An 18335-nucleotide genomic window follows, 5' to 3' on the forward strand; every position below is an offset into this window, starting at 1 on the left:
TTAGCTTATGGCTGGGATCTGAGTCTGTCATAAAGTATAGATCCTGAAGTTGAGATAGGATGACTCCCTTTCTAATGGGAAATGTGGAAAGCCCGAGGAAACGAGACAACATATGGAAAGGGACAAAACACACTAATTGGAAAGTAGGTATTTCTTTTTTAGTTCTAGTTAATGCTCCTATTTTTAGCTTCTATCCTGCCCACAACCACTACATTTTAGTCCCTTGGTGAAGGAAGTTACTGTTCAGAAACTTCCCAACCCTCTATTATTTTAGCTTTCCTAGCACTGGTTTGTTTGTTTCCTTTAAAATCCTTTAATTGCGAGGTCCATCTCATTCTATTCATAAATTTTAATCAGAGTTTTTGGTTACATGTGACGTCTTAAAGGAGAAAACTGTTGACTTCCACTAACAAAACACTAAAGATCTTACACCCATAAGATACCTGTCTACACTCTTGCGTATATTTCAGGTGCTATGATGTAGAACTCTGCCAATATAGATGCTTTCTGAGTAGAAGTATTTAATCACAAACCTTTTGGCATTCGCTTACAGTTGAGCATGATCTAAAGGACATACTGTTGAACTAAAGGGAGGGATTTTTGTGCATTTGCTCCCATTTTCCCTTTACCATGTGGACTAGATTCAGGCCTCAGGACAGAGACCAGCTGCTGCCCACAGATGGGGAGGCCAGCTGTGCTGTTCCATCGAGATAACTAAAATGTTAACTCTCAAAAAAGGCCACTGTGGCAGTGCTTGCAGTAAAAAATCACGTTCTGTCATGTGGAGCTGTAATCATGCCAGTTTTTCTCACTGTGCGCTGTATTTCTCGGGTAATGGCATCCACTTCTGTGGTGTCACCTAACCTGTGTGCACAAGTGACTCACGGTTTTCTAACTCCAGCCCTTTCTCCCTTCTCCCTCTGCCAGAGCTTCCTGCCTTCTCACCAAGCTCTTTTGTGAGGGCCAGATGTGGCTGTCCAGTGGTCACTGGAAATCGATAATTGTATGAACCACAAATAATTCTAGTTCAACATTTCCACAGATAAATTCATTGTTCCCTCAAATAATACTATTTCCATTTTCTTTGGCTAATGATTTCCATGGGCCATCAAAGCTTGAAACTTTAGCACCCATCTTGACTTCCCTTTGTTACTTTGTATACCTAGTCAGTCACAAATTACTATTTACTCAACCTGTGAAAGGTTTGATGTCTGTCTTTATTCCCACTGTAGATATCCTGTGTTAGACTCCTTATTTCTCTCACATGCTTGCACTTATTCATCCAACCAGTACTTATTGATTGCTTATTATGCGCCAGGCATAGTGTGAGACTATCTCACTATGCCACTTCCATCAAAGCCGTGTAAGGTTTCTTTTAACTAGAATACATTGATTATATTGTACCATGAACAATGTGCTTATCCCATTTAATCTTCAGAACCGGTCTTGGAAGCAGATGAGGAAACAGGCACAGAGAGGTAAGGCATATGCAAACCATGGTAATACAAGACAACATAGATGGCTAAAATTCTATCTTACAGTAAACAAGGTGAGGATATCATACATATAGACATCCTTTCATGTTATGCAAAGAAATAAGAGAAAAGGGAATTCGAAATCAATGGGCCAAAAATAAGCTAAACATAAGTTATAGTTTAGGGAAAACTACTTTAAAACACTTGCAAGGAAATCTGAGAGCAGAATCAGATGCTTTTTTCCTGTTGTCTTGGACAATAATTTGACAGCATTGTTTTTTAGTAAGTTCACTGAGTCTAAAGCCTATGATGTTTTCATGGGAGCGTCAACTCTCTTTAAAAAAAAAAATTTTTTTTTTTAATGATTTCAGAAGGAAGGGGGAGAGAGAGAGAAACATCAGTGATGAGAGAGAATCATTGACTGGCTACCTCCTGCATGTCCCATACTGGGGATTGAGCTTGCAACCCGGGCATGTGCCCTTGGTTGTGACCCCCTGGTTTATAGGTTGATGCCCAACCCCATGACGGCCAGGCAACTCTCTTTTAAATTATATAGTTTGGTAGTTAAAATTTTTATTTTGAGATAATAGTACATTCTCATCTATATATATGTAACAGAGAAATGTGCTAATTAACAGGGATGCCGTAGGGGTTGACCAGACAGGAGGAAGTTGTGCGTGCAGTGTTGGGGGCGGGGCATGTGCTGGGGGAGGGCCTGATCAGAAGCGGCCACAGTCGCTTCAGGGCTGGAGAGGGAGGCAGGGCCGGACCAGTGAGGGAGGGTGGGCAGCGCTGTGTGATTTTGAATTGCGCGCTGGGCTCCTAGTGTAGTTATAAGAAATAATACAGATGGATCCTGTGTACCCTTTATTCCATTTGCTCTAGTGGTAACATCTGAGAAAACCGGCTAGGACTAGAGGTCAAGGAGTTTTAGATTAATTAACATGAGGTCCAAGAGAGTGGGCTAAAGAAATAGTGTGGAGGTGAAAGGCACTGTTTTCTAAACTCCTGGAGTGCCAAGCAGTATGTATGTTTATATCTTGAAATTGATGAAAAATCATCAAGGAGGGGACATGACATTATTAACCTGTTTGAGACATGACTCTGGCCCTGGCTGGCGAGGCTCAGTTGGTTGGGCATTATCCTGTCCATGGAAAGGTTGCTGGTACGATTTCCAGTCAGGGCACATGCCCAGGTTGTGGTTCAATTGCTGGTAGGAGGCAGCCTATCCATATTTAGCTCTCACATCGTTGTTTCTCTCTCTCCCTTCTTCTCTATCTAAAAATCAATACAATGTTAAAAAAAAAAAAAAAGTAACATGACTCTGACAGCAGTGTGGAGAATGGACTAAAGAGGGGCATAACTGAAAGCAATCAGAGACACACTTCCTGGGCACTTTTGTGTCCACTACATATATTCTAGCCTAATTGAACCCAGTTAATTGAACCAATCTCTCTCAATTATCTGCTCCTGGAAAGACCATATCCCTGATGCATTTTGTCCACTATAAATACATAATCAGAGTTCTCCTTTCTGGTTAACCTCAGGAAAAACTATCTCCTTACTATTTGTATGAAATTGTGGGACCAGAGATGGCCATACTGCTTGGAACAGTATGACCCTTCAGTGCCTTTCTCTACTTTTCTGAGGAGGTCTGGACATTTCCCAGAAACTCAGGAGGCATGCAGTTCATCTCTCTGATCTCTGTATTTCCCACAGTTAATATATTTTTATCTGTTTACATTTGTCTCTTTTATCAGATGGCAAATTCCCTCAGCCGTAACCTGCATCAAATTCATGTTGTTACCATGTGTGACCTGAACATTTCAATCCTCTGGCTCAACCACCTGTTGAACAGACAGACGTTCAGGGACTGAAGGAATGGAGGCTCCCACAGATGGAGGGGACCCTGTCCTCCTGCGGGCTGATCACAGGGTCCCTGGAAACAGACTCCGTGGTGATGATGCCCGAACAGCTCTCTTGGACGAGCCCAAAGTGCCCGTCCAGCTATAGATAAGCTTGATTTGGAAGTCGCTGTAAAGAGACACCTCGCCAACTGGGAGGGAGAGGAGGGCGGGGCTTCCCCGGCGCAGCGGGCGGGGCGGCGGGGAGAGCCGAGTCCCTTCGGGCGGCGGCCGAGAGGCGGAGCCGCATCGCCGCACGCCGGCCGCCAGGGGGCGCCGCCCTTCGCCTCGCCGGGAGGAGGCCGCCGTAAAGCGCGCGCGGCTTCCTCTCCTCCCGCCTCCCGCGGGCTGTCGCAAAAGGGTGAATGGAGAGCGAGTTGCGGGGGGTAGGCAGGGAGGACCGGGGGCGCGGAGTCGGAGTGGCGCAGCAAGTGGCTGCAGGTGGCGGCGGGGGCGGGGGCCGGGGGGTGAGGTAGGGCCGGGGTCACGCGGGAGGCAGCCGAGGGGGGTCCGCAGGGGGACGAAAGTTGCAGTCCGGCCTACGGGCCCGGGGGCCGCGGAACCCCCGCCTGTCCCCCGGGGGAGATGGACCTCAACCGGATCATCCAGGCGCTGAAGGGCACCATCGACCCGAAGCTGCGGATCGCGGCGGAGAACGAGCTCAACCAGGTGAGGCCGGGCCCGCGGCGCCCCGGCGCCCACCCCCGCCCCCGCCGCGGGGAGCGGGCGGCGCCCCGGGACCTCCGGGCGGCCCGCACCTGTTGGCGGCCGCTGCCTCCTCCCCGCGCGGCGTGGGGGCGCCGGGGCCGCGGGAGGAGCCCGGGCACCTTAGCGGGCGGCTCCCGGTGGGACTGAAGCCGCGGGGACGCGGGTGGGAGGATTCACTTGCGGTTCGGCTCGGAGTCCAGCTCTTCTGCACCCTCGGCCCTCCCGGTGCTGCCGGGGAGCCCCGCCCGGCGCCGCTTCCGCGGGGCTGGCCGGTCCGCGGAGTTTGGGGGCGCCGGTCGGCAGAGTTTGGGGGCGCCGGGGGCCGCCGCGGGGAGGGCGCCCTGGGCGGCGGAGGCAGGACCTCGGGGCACCGCCTTCCACAGGGCAAGCGCGAGAGATGCGTGCGCGGAGGGCTGTCTTTTTAAAAAGGTGTGGGACTTTTCTTTTTACCCTTCCCATCCTCTAGTCTCACTCACCAGCCTTGAGCTCGTTCCAGCGTCACCACCGACGTTTCGGAATGTTACTGAACCCCAATTCTGGCGCCTGTTTCCCTCCGCACCTGCAGAGGGGGACCCCAGAGCTCCCGGGAAAGGCACGAGTTCAGGGCTGCCCCCAGGAGGCAATGCCAGCCGCTGGTCCCTTCGGTGCCTGAGCTACAATCCGTGAGCTACAATCACCCTAAAAAAGGGGGGTTCTCCGAGTGTCTGGGAGGTCCCAGCACCTGGGAACTTGCTGGAAATAATGCCAGTGACCGGGGTGCACTCCGCACTCAGCAGGGACCGGGGAGCAGGTTTTGTGTGAGTTCGCCGGCCAGGGGACCCGCGCTTCCCAAAGCGGGACAAGGCTTGGCCGGAGCACTCGTTTCGGTAGGAGATCGTGAGGGTTTTCCCCTGGTCGGAGGGGACGGGAAAGTGCTGGCGTGCCTGGTGGATCTTTGAGGTGGATTGCTTTCGTGGGAAATCTGGGCGGAGTTTGGAGTGAGTGTGAGTCCCGGATTCCCGGGAGATCAAAGGGAGGGTGATGGATAACACCGGCTGGCTCCGGAGGGAAGGTGGCGTTGAACTGAAGCCCAAAGGGAATGGATTAAAAAAAATAAAATAAAAATACAAGGACTACCACCTAGAATAGGAGAAAGTTAAAGCCAGCACCTGCCCCAGGCTGTAGGGACAGTACTCCGTGTTGATTGGTTAGAATAAAATAGCAATCCAGGGGCTGGTTAGGGGGCGCAGAGCTAGAGCTGGAAGGGGCTCTGCGGGCAGGAGCAGGAGAGTCTGCCTGTTTGTGACCCCCTCCCCCGCCCAGGGGGCAGGGTGTTACCGGGAGAATGCCCTCAGGGAGCCCCTCTTTGATGTCACCATAGCGCCCCTGCTTCTGTTAGCGTGCTCTCGCTTTGTTTCTGATTCATTCGTGCAGGGGTCTTGACAGACGTGGAAAAGGCAAGTGGGAGATCCTGTGGAACTAGTAGTGATATTTAGATTATTTTTTCCCCCCATGGTGTTTCAATCCAAATGCACTCCATCCTTGCCCTGTCCCGTATTCACCCAAGTCATCACAGGCCGCAATTTCCTCTGTAACCTCTAAAAGTTGCTAATGCCGTGCTGCTCTTTAGCATTTCTATGTCATATGGTGCTTTGGGTTGTGACATCCTCTAAGTGTTTTTTTTTTGAATGGTTTGTAAGTAGAAGACTAAGTTATGGCATATAACCTTACTAGACGCCCAGTGCATTGCATGAAATTTGTGCACGTGTGTGTGTGTGTGTGTGTGTGTGTGTGTGTGTGTGTGGGGACGGGGTGTCCCTCAGCCCAACCTGCACCCTCTTGCTATCGGGACCCCCCAAGGGATGTCCGACTGCTGGCTCCTAATCCCTGGCCAGCCTCATCACCCCTAACCCCTCTGATTAGGAAATGGTGGCAGCGTCTACAAAGTGCTGATTGATTGTCAATTGCCATGTAGAAGAGGAAAGCAGCTTTAAAACGTAATAGTATTCCAAAGGATAAATTCTTATTTGGAGCTATGTTTTCTGTGGCCAACACAGTATTTGTGGTACCAGTGACTGGTCCCTTGATTAGCTATCTATGGTATTGTTTGTATGGGCAGATGTATTTTTATTTTTATCTCAAGATATTGAGAATTCTTCCTGTACATATTCCTCTCCATCTCTAGACCCAGAAGTCCCTTGGAATGGGTAGATATGTTGCTTCAGTAACTCATTCAGAAAATTGTCTTCCTTTAGTAAATAATTCTCACCATGGTCTCAACAAGGAAATAAAAATGTGTGATTTTTTTTTGTAATTTTATATTTTTAATTTTTTTTAAATAAATCTTTATTGTTCATATTATTACAAATGTTCCTCTTTCCCTCCCCCCCCTCCATTGCTCCCCTCCACCAGGTTCCCACCCCACCCTCTGCCCTTTCCCCACCCCTCATTGTCCTCATCCATAGGTGCACAGATTATGTTCAGTCTCTTCCCACAACCCTCTCTCCCCTTTTCCCCCAAGAATCGTCAGATCATTCCCCTTCCATACCTCTGATTCTATTATATTCAACAGTTAATATTGTTCATCAGATTTAAAAAAATTTTTTTGTTTTGTTTTTAGATTCACTTGTTGATAGTTACGTGTTTGTTGTTCATAGTTTTTATCTTTATTTACTTTCTCTTCCAAAAGAACCCCCTTCAGCAATTCATATAATTCTGGTTTGGTGGTGATGAACTCCTTTAGCTTTTTTTTTTTTATTGGTGAAGCTCTTTATCTGGCCTTCGATTCTGAGTGATAGCTTTGCTGGGTAGATTATTTTTGGCTGTAGGTTCTTACTATTCATCACCTTGAATATTTCTTGCCATTCCCGTCTGGCCTGCATGGTTTCTGTTGAGAAATCAGCTGACAATTGTATAGGTGCTCCTTTATAGGTAACTACCTGCTTTGCTCTTGCTGCTTTTAATATTCTCTCTTTGTCTTTTGCTCTTGGAATTTTAATTATGATTTGTCTTGGTGTGGTCTTCTTTGGATTCCTTTTGTTTGGAGTTCTGTGCGCTTCCTGGACTTGTAAGTCAAATTCTTTCACCAGGTGGGGGAAGTTTTCTGTCACTATTTCTTTCAGTATGTTTTCGATATCTTGCTCTCTCTCATCTTCTGGGACCCCCATAATTCTGATGTTGGTTCGCTTGAAGGAAGTTGTCCCAGAGGTTTCTTAGATTATCTTCAACTTTCTGGATTCTCTTGCCTTCTTGCTTCTGTGGAGGAGTGTCTTCTGGCTCTTTATGTTCCAAATCTTTGACTTGATTCTTTCAATCCTCCATTCTGTTTTTAGGACTCTGTATATTATTTTTTATTTCAGACAATGTATTCTTTATTTCTTGTTGATCCCTTATTATTTCTTGTTGATCCCTTTTCATATCCTCATAGGTCTCATTTATTTTATCGGCCTTTTCTAGGAGATTCTTGAACAACCTTATAAGTGTGGTTTTGAACTCTATATCCAGACGCTTTTTGTCCTCCATTTCTTTTGTTTGTGATTTATTTCCTTGTCTCTGCATTTTCGCAGCTTCCCTGAGTTGGTAGCCTTAAAAGTCTCTGTGTTCTGCCCACCCGGATGCTGCGGAGTTTCAGGGTGGAGCCTACAGCCTTGGCTTCCGTCAGCCCCGCCCTATGCGGCTCCTGAGTCTCTCAGGGTCCTTCAGTACTCGCTGCAAGCACCTCTGAGGGTGAGGTGCCCTCGAGTTTCACCTGCTACCAAATAGTCTAGTCTCTCCCCCAATGAGCCTGGAACTGGGGTTCAGTTCAGTTGGAAGTGGGGTTCATAGCAGTCTGGAGCTTTTGTTTCCTTCCCGCAGGGGCAATATAGCATCAGAGTCAACAGTCCGTCCTTTGCTCGCAATGTACGCGACTCCGGGGGCTCTGCCTTTCGCCGCACCCCTGGGATTCCGCCTCACAGTCCAGGCTCCCCCTGTTTGAGCCTGGATCACCAGGGTCTGGCCTAGAACTGGGGTTCAGCACTGTTGGGTCTGGGGTTCAGCACAGTCGGAGCTTTTATCTCCTTCCTGCTAGGGAACGCTAGCCAGTCACTCAGCCGCCCCTCCTCTCCGGCTCCGTCCTCTCCACACACGCAACGTGTCTCCGTACCTTAGGCTTTTACAGCTCCTCCGCGCTTCCTTCTGGTTTTCTCCTTGCTTCTCGTTGTAGAATTTCCAGTCAGTCGGCTTTCCTGTAGTTCTGGGTAATGTCCATTTTATATTTTAGTTGTATTTTATTGATATTGTTGTGTGCGGCTGCAGTTAGGTGTTTACCTGTGCAGCCATCTTGGATCCTCAAGATGTGTGATATTATTGGCAAGCTTTTATTCCCTGCTTTTCTTGAATCTGTGGAATCCTTTTTATTGCCCTTTGAGGAGTTTGCTTGTCTATGAGTAACATTTATTGAGCTATATTGCAAATACTACCCTGTTTTCCTGAAAATAAGACAGTGTCTTATATTAATTTTTGCTCCCAAAGATGCGCTAGGTCTTATTTTCAGGGGATGTCTTATTTTTCCATGAAGAAGAATATGGTACACATTTATTGTTAAATGAAAATAAAGGAAATTTATTACCTGTATATGGTACGGTAGTACGGTAGTTGTCAACACAAACCAGACAAACTGTGAATCCTACAGTATCAAGAATTTACTCATTTATTCAATAACAATCATGTCATCATCTTCTGGAACATCATCATAACAATCCAATTCCTGAATTTCCTGGTGAATTTCTTGTGATTCCATTTCTTTCAGATTCAGTGGACCAAATCTCTTATGTTTAGCCTAGGGGGGCTTATTTTCAGGGGGGATGCCTTATATTTCACTCAGAAGGAAACCTGTAAGTAGGTCTTATTTTCGGGGAAACACGGTAGTACAAGACCGCGCCCTCAGAGAGTTGCGTTCTAGTGGAGAATACTGACAAGCAATATAATTTCAGGTCATAAGTGCTGTAGAGTGTAAAGCCCCAGAGTGTGTTGGGATGTGTAAAGAGGGTGGTCATTCTCTGAAGAAGACAATGAGCAGAGACCTAGATGTTAGGCGTGAACCAGGTGAACTGGGAGGGGAACAGAGAGGAAAAGGCAAGTTCAGTAGAAGCCTTCAACTTGTCATGCTGGAGGACTAGGATGGTTAATGTAGTTATGCTTTGCCATCATGCTTTGTTGGTGGCAGAGAGGCAGATGGGAAAGCATCAGGACTCTGCTTTGAATGAATTCTCATAAAATGCAGAGTTTAGCTAAGCGAATAAACTCTTTATTTTCAGAAAACTCCACAAAGTAAATATCCTCAAGAAGTCATTGAGAAATGCCTTCCCCTCACCCCCTTAGAAATGGGAAGCCCAGGTGGAAAAAGAAATTGGATAAATATTTTGTGAGGAAAGTAGTATGAGAATACATTGAATGTTTTAGCTGGCAAATTAACATAGATTGAATCAGGCAGAAAGGAAAAGATAAAAAGTTGCAGAAGTTCTTTGAAATGCAAACCGTTACAAAAAGAGGAGTTCTAGAATGTGTAAAATGGCAACAGTGTTGAAATAAAAGTAGTTTCCACAATAACTACTTTCAAATAAGTAGCATTAATCTAAGTATAAAGATTATTTTGTACTTATGTGTAATAAGATTTAAAAAATAAATACTACACTACATAGATTAGAATTAAACTATATAGATATTTGATTCACTATTAGATCTTCCAGTATTCAGAAGTTACAAACAGGAGTTATTTTATAATGTAAATGTAGAGGTGTAAACGATTGGGCTACATTTGTGTAAATTTTGGTTCCTATAAACTGCTGTTAAAAGAAATCTGTTTTCTTTAACAATACTTTAAAATTCTGGCAGCTTTAATTATGGATAAAACAGAATATACTTCATATACAATAGATTTTAAATTCTGAGGTTTATAAGGGTGAAAGGAAGAATAATCTTAAGATAATTCAAAATTTTACTGAAGGATTAGAAAGCATTATGCTCTTTTATGGAAAGGATTAATATTTTAAAGATGTCAGTTTTTTCTCTCTTTTTAGTCAAAAATTTATCTTAATAAATGCTATTTATAATAATAAAAGCGAAATATGCTAATTAGGCCAGATAGCTGAATGACCTTCCAGATGTCACTCTGGATGTCCTTCTGGATGAAGCCTCAGCAGCGGGGGCTGAGGTAGAGGAGGTTAGGGGCGATCAGGCAGGCTGGTGAGTGATTTGGGGCGATCAGGCAGGCAGGGAGGTGAGCAGTTAGGAACCAGCAGTTCTGGATTGTGAGAGGGATGTCTGACTGCCGGTTTAGGTCTGACCCCTCCTCCCCAATCCCCCCTTCTTCCCCGGGTCAGGCCTCAACCAGCAGTCAGACATCCCCTGAGGGGTCCCAGATTGCGAGAGGGTGGAGACCGGGCTGAGGGACTCCCCCGTGCATGAATTTCATACACTGGGCCTCTAGTTGTAAAGAAAGGGATAGGGGAAAAAACTGAGGGGTGTGCCATGGTAGATCCAGGCTCCTGGGAGAAGATAAACTGGACAGACTCTGCATTGTATGTCTGGCTTTAGCCTTCCTGAGAATTTAGGAGTCTTTTCTGGGGTTGTCAGTTGGCAAGGCCAGGCTGAAGCTCTGGGAATATGGCAGGGCTGTAATATGGTCGAGGCACCAGCCATCCAGGGGGAATATGGTCAGAAGGGATGGGCTTGCTCTTGATTTTTGTGTGCTTCTGGAGTCACCCTGACCACACTCAGGAGACAGTCAAGTTAGAACATGTCTGTGGGTGAAATGACCCAGGCGGCAGGCACTTGCTTCACGAGCACAGGCTCGCTTGGGCATTGATGACAGCTCCGTGCGGCGAGGCTCCTCCCTCTTGCCATCTGGACTGTGTCCTCTCCAGGGTTCACACACAGCTATTTAATGTGATCTTCTCCTTTTCCTGTGCTGGATCTCCTGTCTTTTTTAGCACATGCTTTTCCCCCCCTGTTTTCGGTTTGCCAAAAATACCGTAAACTAAATTAAAGCACCAATAAGCTGGGAAGAAACACTTGAAATGCATTGGTCCCCCCAAGAAGGTTGAGATTGTAAATCCATGAATAGCTCATAGAACTTATTAAGACTAAAACAAATATTCCACTTACAAAAGGATAAAGGGAATAAGGAACTTGTAGAAAAACAAACAGGCAACACACAGGAACAATTCAATGTAGAGGAAATGTAATTTAAAACAGGGATAAGGTTTTAGTTTTTGCAGGCATGATAATCCCTGCATTGGGCAGACAGACACACTCATTTACCGTTGTTTCTATGGTAAATGGTAAATTGCCGCTCCCGTTCTGGAAAGTATTCTGACCATATATTTGAAAAACAATAACAACAACAAACAAATAAGAATGTTCAGATTCTTTTATTCATCAGTTTATTCTAAGTTAATTTTTTTTTTTGACTTGAGAAGTATTTTAGTAATTTTCATTTTGGAGAATTTCATTCACTTTAAAAGTTTTATTTACAGTAGTGTATTTAGTAACAGTTAATAGTTATTCATTTATATTGCCTTATTTTATAAAATATTTTATTTTGTAATTTCAGTCCTACAAGATTATCAATTTTGCCCCCAGTTTACTTCGGATTATCGTCTCTGACCATGTGGAATTCCCAGTGCGTCAGGCAGGTGAGTTGCTTTTTTTTTTTTTTTTAATCTTTATAAATTTATGGTGAAAGTAACAGTAGAGTTTTATTTTAATTTTAAACATATTTGATTTTTTGAAAAAAACAAAAAACAAAAACAGGAAACGCACAAGAAGTGTTTCTAATGGCTTAGAAAAATCACTTTCCTTTAACCCGGAACTTTAGGTGTAGAGATTGAGTTCTTAAATCTCTTAGCTTTTCCTTCCTTTCTCTTCTGTTAGTCCTTTGCCTTGCCTCTGTAATATTGCCATTTCCCCCATTATCTTTCTCAATTTTAAGAGCATCATCTCCCTGATTTTTTTTTATGATTCCTGGAGGGATTGCCTTTGGGCCCCAGATTAATATCATGAATTTATCTATGTGAATTTATATACTCCATTTGTGTATTAGATCATGGAGTTGTAAAATATTGCACAGATGTTCCTAACCACAGATTAGGGAGCAGGACTTTTGTTTTAAACATGAAACTTACTTTAAGTCTCTGGGACCTATGGTAGATTGGGGGTGGGAGGTGGGAGAGGGTATAGGGGGAATAAATGGTGATGGGAAAAAATGAAATAAAATAAAGATTAAAAAAGATAAGCTGGCCGTTAGAGCCCAAATTGTTCAGCCTAAAAAAAGGAGAAAGCCTTGGAAAATCCTGAATCCTGAAAAGATTGTAACGTTAAGATAAAGGTGGTAAAATAATAATAGCTAATTAAAAAATAAATAGTTAAAAATGCTTTTAAAAATTATTGAAGTGACATATACTCATTATAAATTATTTGGGCATTATAGAAGAACTAGAGGCCCGTTGCATGAAAATTCATGCACTGAAGCGGGTGTGTGTGTGTGTGTGTGTGTGTGTCCCTTCAGTCCAGCCTGCTCCCTCTCACATTCTGATAGCCCTTGGATGGGAGGTGACCTGGCGATCAGGGGAAGGCGACACCCCATCACACTTCTGCTGCTGCCACTGCTGGCAGCGCAAGCCTCAGCTGGCCCTGGTTACCTGAACCTCAGGCAGCCCTGGGAGGCTGGGCAGTCGCCATCCGAGGCTTGCCTGAGCCTTGGGTCAGCTCTGAGCAGCTGGGGGGCTGGGAGCGGGTCTGGCCCCACTGTGCGCCTGCTGTCCCTCCCCCCCCTTCACCCCCTGTCTAGGCTGAAAGGACTGGGGGATTCCGGTGGAGCTGAGGGTACTGGGCGCCGCCATCTTGTGGCTATGGGTGCCCCCATATTTGTGATGGTGTGACAGTCAATTTGCACATTCCCTCTTTATTAGATAGGACACCAAGAAGAAAGTAAAAAAAGCTGCTTGACATTCATTATTTATAAAAGAGCATCATTAACACATGTGCATGTGTTTGGGTACAGCAATTGATGTTTTATAGAAATGGGGTTATACTCTACAAGCTGATAAAAGTATTTAATTTTACTTGAAATAATAATGAAAAAGTAAATAACCATTCAGCTTTGGGAAAATATAACAATATGTATGACTTCCTGAAAGATCCCTTTGTAGATTAGAAAAATCTATAAAAAACATTTGTATTGCAATTTTTACTTTAATAAGGTTTGTAAGACTTCTATATAAGGTTTTTGAAAGTATTACTCTCAGTTTTATTTCATTTTTGTTTTATAAAACAGGCTGTTCTGAAACCACATTTTGCTATTTTAAATAACCTAAGTATTTAAAGGGCCGTTCTGAAATTCCTATGAAAGCTTTGTGGAAGTAATATTTTTAAAGATTTTAAAGCAGTTTATTAAACTAATATGTCTTCATTATAGAAACACAGAGTTTATACATTAGATTGCTCTTAATCTCATCCCCAAAGGTAGCTGCCATCAATTTAGGGGTATGCTCTCCAAATCTATTTCCTCCCCATAGATATATTGGCTTTATTATTATTATTATTATTATTATTATTATTATTATTATTATTATTTTGTTAATCCTCATCCGAGGATATTTTTCCATTGATTTTTAGAGAGAGTAGAAGGGAGGAGGAGTAGAGAGAGAGAGAAACATCGATGTGAGAAAGACACATTGATTGGTTGCCTCTGGTACAGCCCCAGCCAGGACCGTCGATCCGACCTGTAACCGAGGTATGTACATGCATGCCCTTGACAGAAATTAAAACCTAGGACCCTTCATCCCAAGACTAATGCTCTATCCACTGAGCCAAACTGGCTAGGGCTATGCTGGCTTTAAAAAGTAACAAAGATCTGTTTATATTGCATATGCAATTTTATAATTTCCTTTTTTAAATTTAACCATGTATGCTTAGGGGATTGTTCCATGTCAGTGCATATGCATATACTTTATTTTTTTATGATAATTGTTCAGTATTTCTTTGTACAGAGCTATCATGCTTTATTTAAACAATTTGATGTTAATAGACATTTCTTTTATTGACCCTTATTGTTGTTGTTAAAGAGGCAATGCTCAAATGAGCATCCTTGGACATATATCTCTGGATACTTGTGGGAATATTTTCATAGAAAAAATGACAAAAAACGGATCTGCTAGGTCAATAGATTTTAATGATGTTAACATTTAGAATTTTGAATCTTATCACCAAGTTGCTTCTGCTACATTTTCTATCAACAGTGTATTAGAATGCCAGGTTCCCCATTAAAATGATCACAAAACCATTTTAATCCCGATAGAACTGGACTTGAAAATAAGAAGCAACCTTCAGACAACAAAGATACACATATGGTAAAATCATGGACTTACTTATAATTCAGTCATTAAATAGTATTAATTTTATAACTAGAAAATATTTTTTTATTTTGGGCACCATACAAGATGGCCTATGTAAAGAACACATTGCAAGATTTTTCATTTTTCATTGGCTATCATGTTTAACTTTGAAGGGGTTAAGCCTTTCATGCTCTGACAAGCTGAATAAAGTTATCTTTTTGGTACTGCTATATTGGCATTTTTCCCCCTAATTTAGCTGCCATTTACTTGAAGAACATGGTGACACAGTACTGGCCGGACCGAGAACCTCCCCCAGGAGAAGCAATATTTCCATTCAACATTCATGAAAATGATCGCCAGCAAATACGTGATAACATTGTGGAAGGAATAATTCGGTCTCCAGATTTAGTGAGGTACCTTAGACTGTATCTACATGGTTAGTAGTAGGAAGCACAAAATATATGTCTTGAGGGGGGAGATTGTGTTTAATCATTAGCCTCAAGTAGTTGTTATTTATTTATTTATTTATTTATTTTTAATATATTTTATTGATTTTTTACAGAGAGGAAGAGAGAGGGACAGAGAGTTAGAAACATCGATGAGAGAGAATCATCGATCAGCTGCCTCCTGCACACCTCCTACTGGGGATGTGCCCACAACCAAGGTTACATGCCCTTGACCGGAATCGAACCCAGGACCTTTCAGTCCGCAGGTTGACGCTCTATCCACTGAGCCAAACCAGTTTTGGCTGTTGTTGTTTTTAAAAAATATATATTTTATTGATTTTTTACAGAGAGGAAGGGAGAGGGATAGAGAGTTAGAAACATGGATGAGAGAAAAACATTGATCAGGAGCCTCATGCACACCCCCTACTGGGGATGTGCCCACAACCAAGGTACATGCCCTTGACTGGAATTGAACCCAGGATCCTTTAGTCTGTATGCCGATGCTCTATCCACTGAGCCAAGCCGGTTAGGGCACAAGTTTTTTTTTTTTTAAAGGTAAATTAATGAAGATGGGCACTTAGAGAATACTGTTTTGCTGATTTGTCTTTGCTTTTGTAATCCTCTGCAATAGTTTGGGAAAGATTCAGCTGCTTTAAATTGCCACAAAAAAAAAAGAGTTAAGGCAAAAATCACACTTAACTGAAATTGTTATATAAATCCCTGATATCGAAATAACTATGTTCTTAGTTATGATCTCTTGACTTTTTTCTGTCTGCTTTTCTTTTTCCCGACACAGAGAAATTGACTTCTGGGAGTTTTAACCTACCACTTTTCTTAACACTCGGCCTCTCTTTTCATTCATTTTTATGAACTGAGTACCTTTTCCGTGGAGGAGACAGGATAGCTAGAGTACGTACAAGGAGAAGAATTGCCTGTGGTTTTTCACATTCGGCTTAGGTGCTGTAGAGCAACGCTGTCCGGGAGAACGTACTGCTGTGATGGGAATCTCCTGTACCTGCGCTGTCCAGTGTTTAGCTGTGTGGCAATACACGGTATTGAGCCCTTGAAATGGGGCACATGTAGCTGAGGAGCTGAATTTTTAATTTAACTTGGATGAGTTCGGAGTGTGCACATGTAGCTAATGGCTGCCCCTGTCTGTTGGACAGCACCGCTGTAGGGTCATAAGGATTTTGCAGTCTTAAAATAGGAGAAACAAAACCTAATTACTGAGCTAGTAATTAGATTTCTTTTGAAAACGGGGGAGGGAGATAGATGGAACTGAGGTAGGGGAATGAAATTGTTTAATGTCAAGAGATTCGATCTAACTGTTCTCCTTGTGTCTAATGTCCATTATGACAGAAGCAGGAGAAAGGGAACAAAGTGTGAGGAGGAAACAGTGAGGAAGAAGAAACATTATACTGCTCTTTGTACAGGTACTTGGTTGAGAGGAGAAAGTAGATGTGCTGGTGAAAGAAAACCACCATTATTCTCATTAGCGGTCCAAGTACCAAGTTAGGCAATGGCTTCCCTATGGTGTAATCATGGATCTATTTCTTGTCAACATCTTGACGTTTTCAGATAGCTCTGAGTCTTGCGATGCTTCTACCTAGTAATGTATGAAAGGATGGCTGCTCATAGCCATCCTGTGCTTGGTTGCAGTGAGAAGAGGGTTGGGAGGGCCAGCCTGCAGATGACATCTTTAAGAAGGAAACGGTTCAGTTTTCTTGCATGCAGATTTGACGTATTGGTTGTTTGGGAGCAGCTGCTGATGGCACAAGGGGAGACCTTTATAACGAGACAGTTCTTTGTGGTTTTGCTTCTGTTATGTCCTAAAGCCTTGACTGTAATCACTTTGAAGAAATATTTCTAAGGTTTATTTTAGAGAGTTTTGCAAAGAAAAATTTTCAAATAGATTTGCAATGTATATAAGTAAAAGGCATTATTTTGTTTGTTTCAGTGAATCCACGTTGTTATTGGCTGTTTAACTCAACACACAGGTTTATTTTTTTTCCGCCGTGGAATCCTAAGTTAGCCAGGCTCACTTTCTGACCTTTTGCAAATGACCATGTAAGGACATATTGATAGTTTCAAGGAGAAAGATCACCCCCCGCCACCCCTCCCCTGTATTTAGGTTTAGACTGTTTGAAAGGCTTTTAAAATTTTTTTTTAGGAAATGACTTATTCTCTTTATTTTCAGGAAGTTGAGCTACTGAGGAGGTTTGTCTTTCTAATACTGTTCTTTGTCCTCCCTCCCAGATACATAACTATATCATGTAGATAAATAGGACTTAAAAGTGATTTTATGTAAATTATTAGGGCTCTTTGAAACCTGATGTTTATTAACTACTTAGATTTTGGACTTTCTCCCCCCCCACCTTATAGAGTCCAGTTAACAATGTGTCTCCGTGCCATCATTAAATGCGATTTCCCTGGTCACTGGCCAGCGGTAGTCGACAAGATAGACTATTATTTGCAGTCACAGAGCAGCGGAAGCTGGCTTGGCAGTTTATTATGTCTGTATCAACTGGTGAAGACATATGAGTAAGTTGATTTCCATTGGCTAAAAATACCAGCCTGTGGTATTTAGAAAGAATTAAATTGCACAAACGGGTTGCTCTGGGTGTTCTGGGGAATCAGGTTAATTCAGCAAATGGTGGATAAGCACAGTCAGACATGTTTATTTACTGCAGTTACTTAAAGAACCTTCAATCTGTGAATGTACATTGCTAATCTTTGAGGCAGTGATACGATATGATAATGCAGTGCTTTTCAAAAATTATTTTAATTTAATTAAAAACTAATTTAATTTAAGTAGTAGAACAGTTTATTTAAGAAAGTCACAAAATAGACTTAAACTAGTGTATTTATTTATAGTAAGATATTTGGTATGCTGCCTGTAAGAGAGATGTGTTCTTTTGAAGTTCTTCCAAGTTTTTTCTAACAATTCAAATAGATTATGTAAGCCAGTGGTTGGAATGTTTTTATTTGACTAGCTTTATATAGTTTTAAAAATATGTATATGTTTGTTCATTATTTATGGTTCTTTTGCAGGGGGTGGGCAATTACTTTTCTCTCTTTTTGTCTTTGCTCATGTAGATATAAGAAAGCAGAGGAAAGAGAGCCTCTTATAGCAGCAATGCAAATATTTCTGCCCCGTATTCAACATCAAATCATGCAGCTCCTTCCTGATTCCTCACATTATTCTGTGTTACTACAGAAACAGATATTGAAAATCTTTTATGCACTTGTTCAGGTAAGTGTTTATTGCAAAAGACAAATTGGGGGCCTTGCTTTTCTGCCTCACACATGGTAGATGCTGAATAAATGTCAGTTAAAGTTAACATTTCTTATGTATTCTCACATGTATTTCTTTAAAAAAATCCTTATCGGGGAACAGGGTCACAGAAATTAACTTGACTGTCCAAAGTTATCTGAGTGGAAGAGCTG

General features: G+C 42.8%; 1 protein-coding gene across 2 annotated transcripts in view; it reads left to right on the plus strand.

The window, feature by feature from the left end:
* Positions 1-3826: 3826 nt before the first annotated feature.
* The window catches only part of IPO8 (importin 8), a 58485-nt gene continuing 43976 nt past the window's right edge, over positions 3827-18335 (plus strand). The window contains exons 1-5 of one of the 2 annotated variants that reach the window (XM_084877845.1): positions 3827-4048; positions 11661-11742; positions 14699-14855; positions 17271-17429; positions 17985-18141. In XM_084877845.1, coding sequence (XP_084733971.1) covers positions 3965-4048; positions 11661-11742; positions 14699-14855; positions 17271-17429; positions 17985-18141 — 639 coding nt within the window. In that variant the 5' untranslated portion in view covers positions 3827-3964. Of the gene's footprint in view, positions 4049-11660; positions 11743-14698; positions 14856-17270; positions 17430-17984; positions 18142-18335 lie in introns of those variants that run through there. The other variant, XM_084877846.1, reaches the window with a different exon arrangement.

This window comes from Pipistrellus hanaki (genome assembly GCF_964339955.1).
Source record: "Pipistrellus hanaki genome assembly, chromosome: 3".
Lineage (NCBI taxonomy): Eukaryota > Metazoa > Chordata > Mammalia > Chiroptera > Vespertilionidae > Pipistrellus > Pipistrellus hanaki.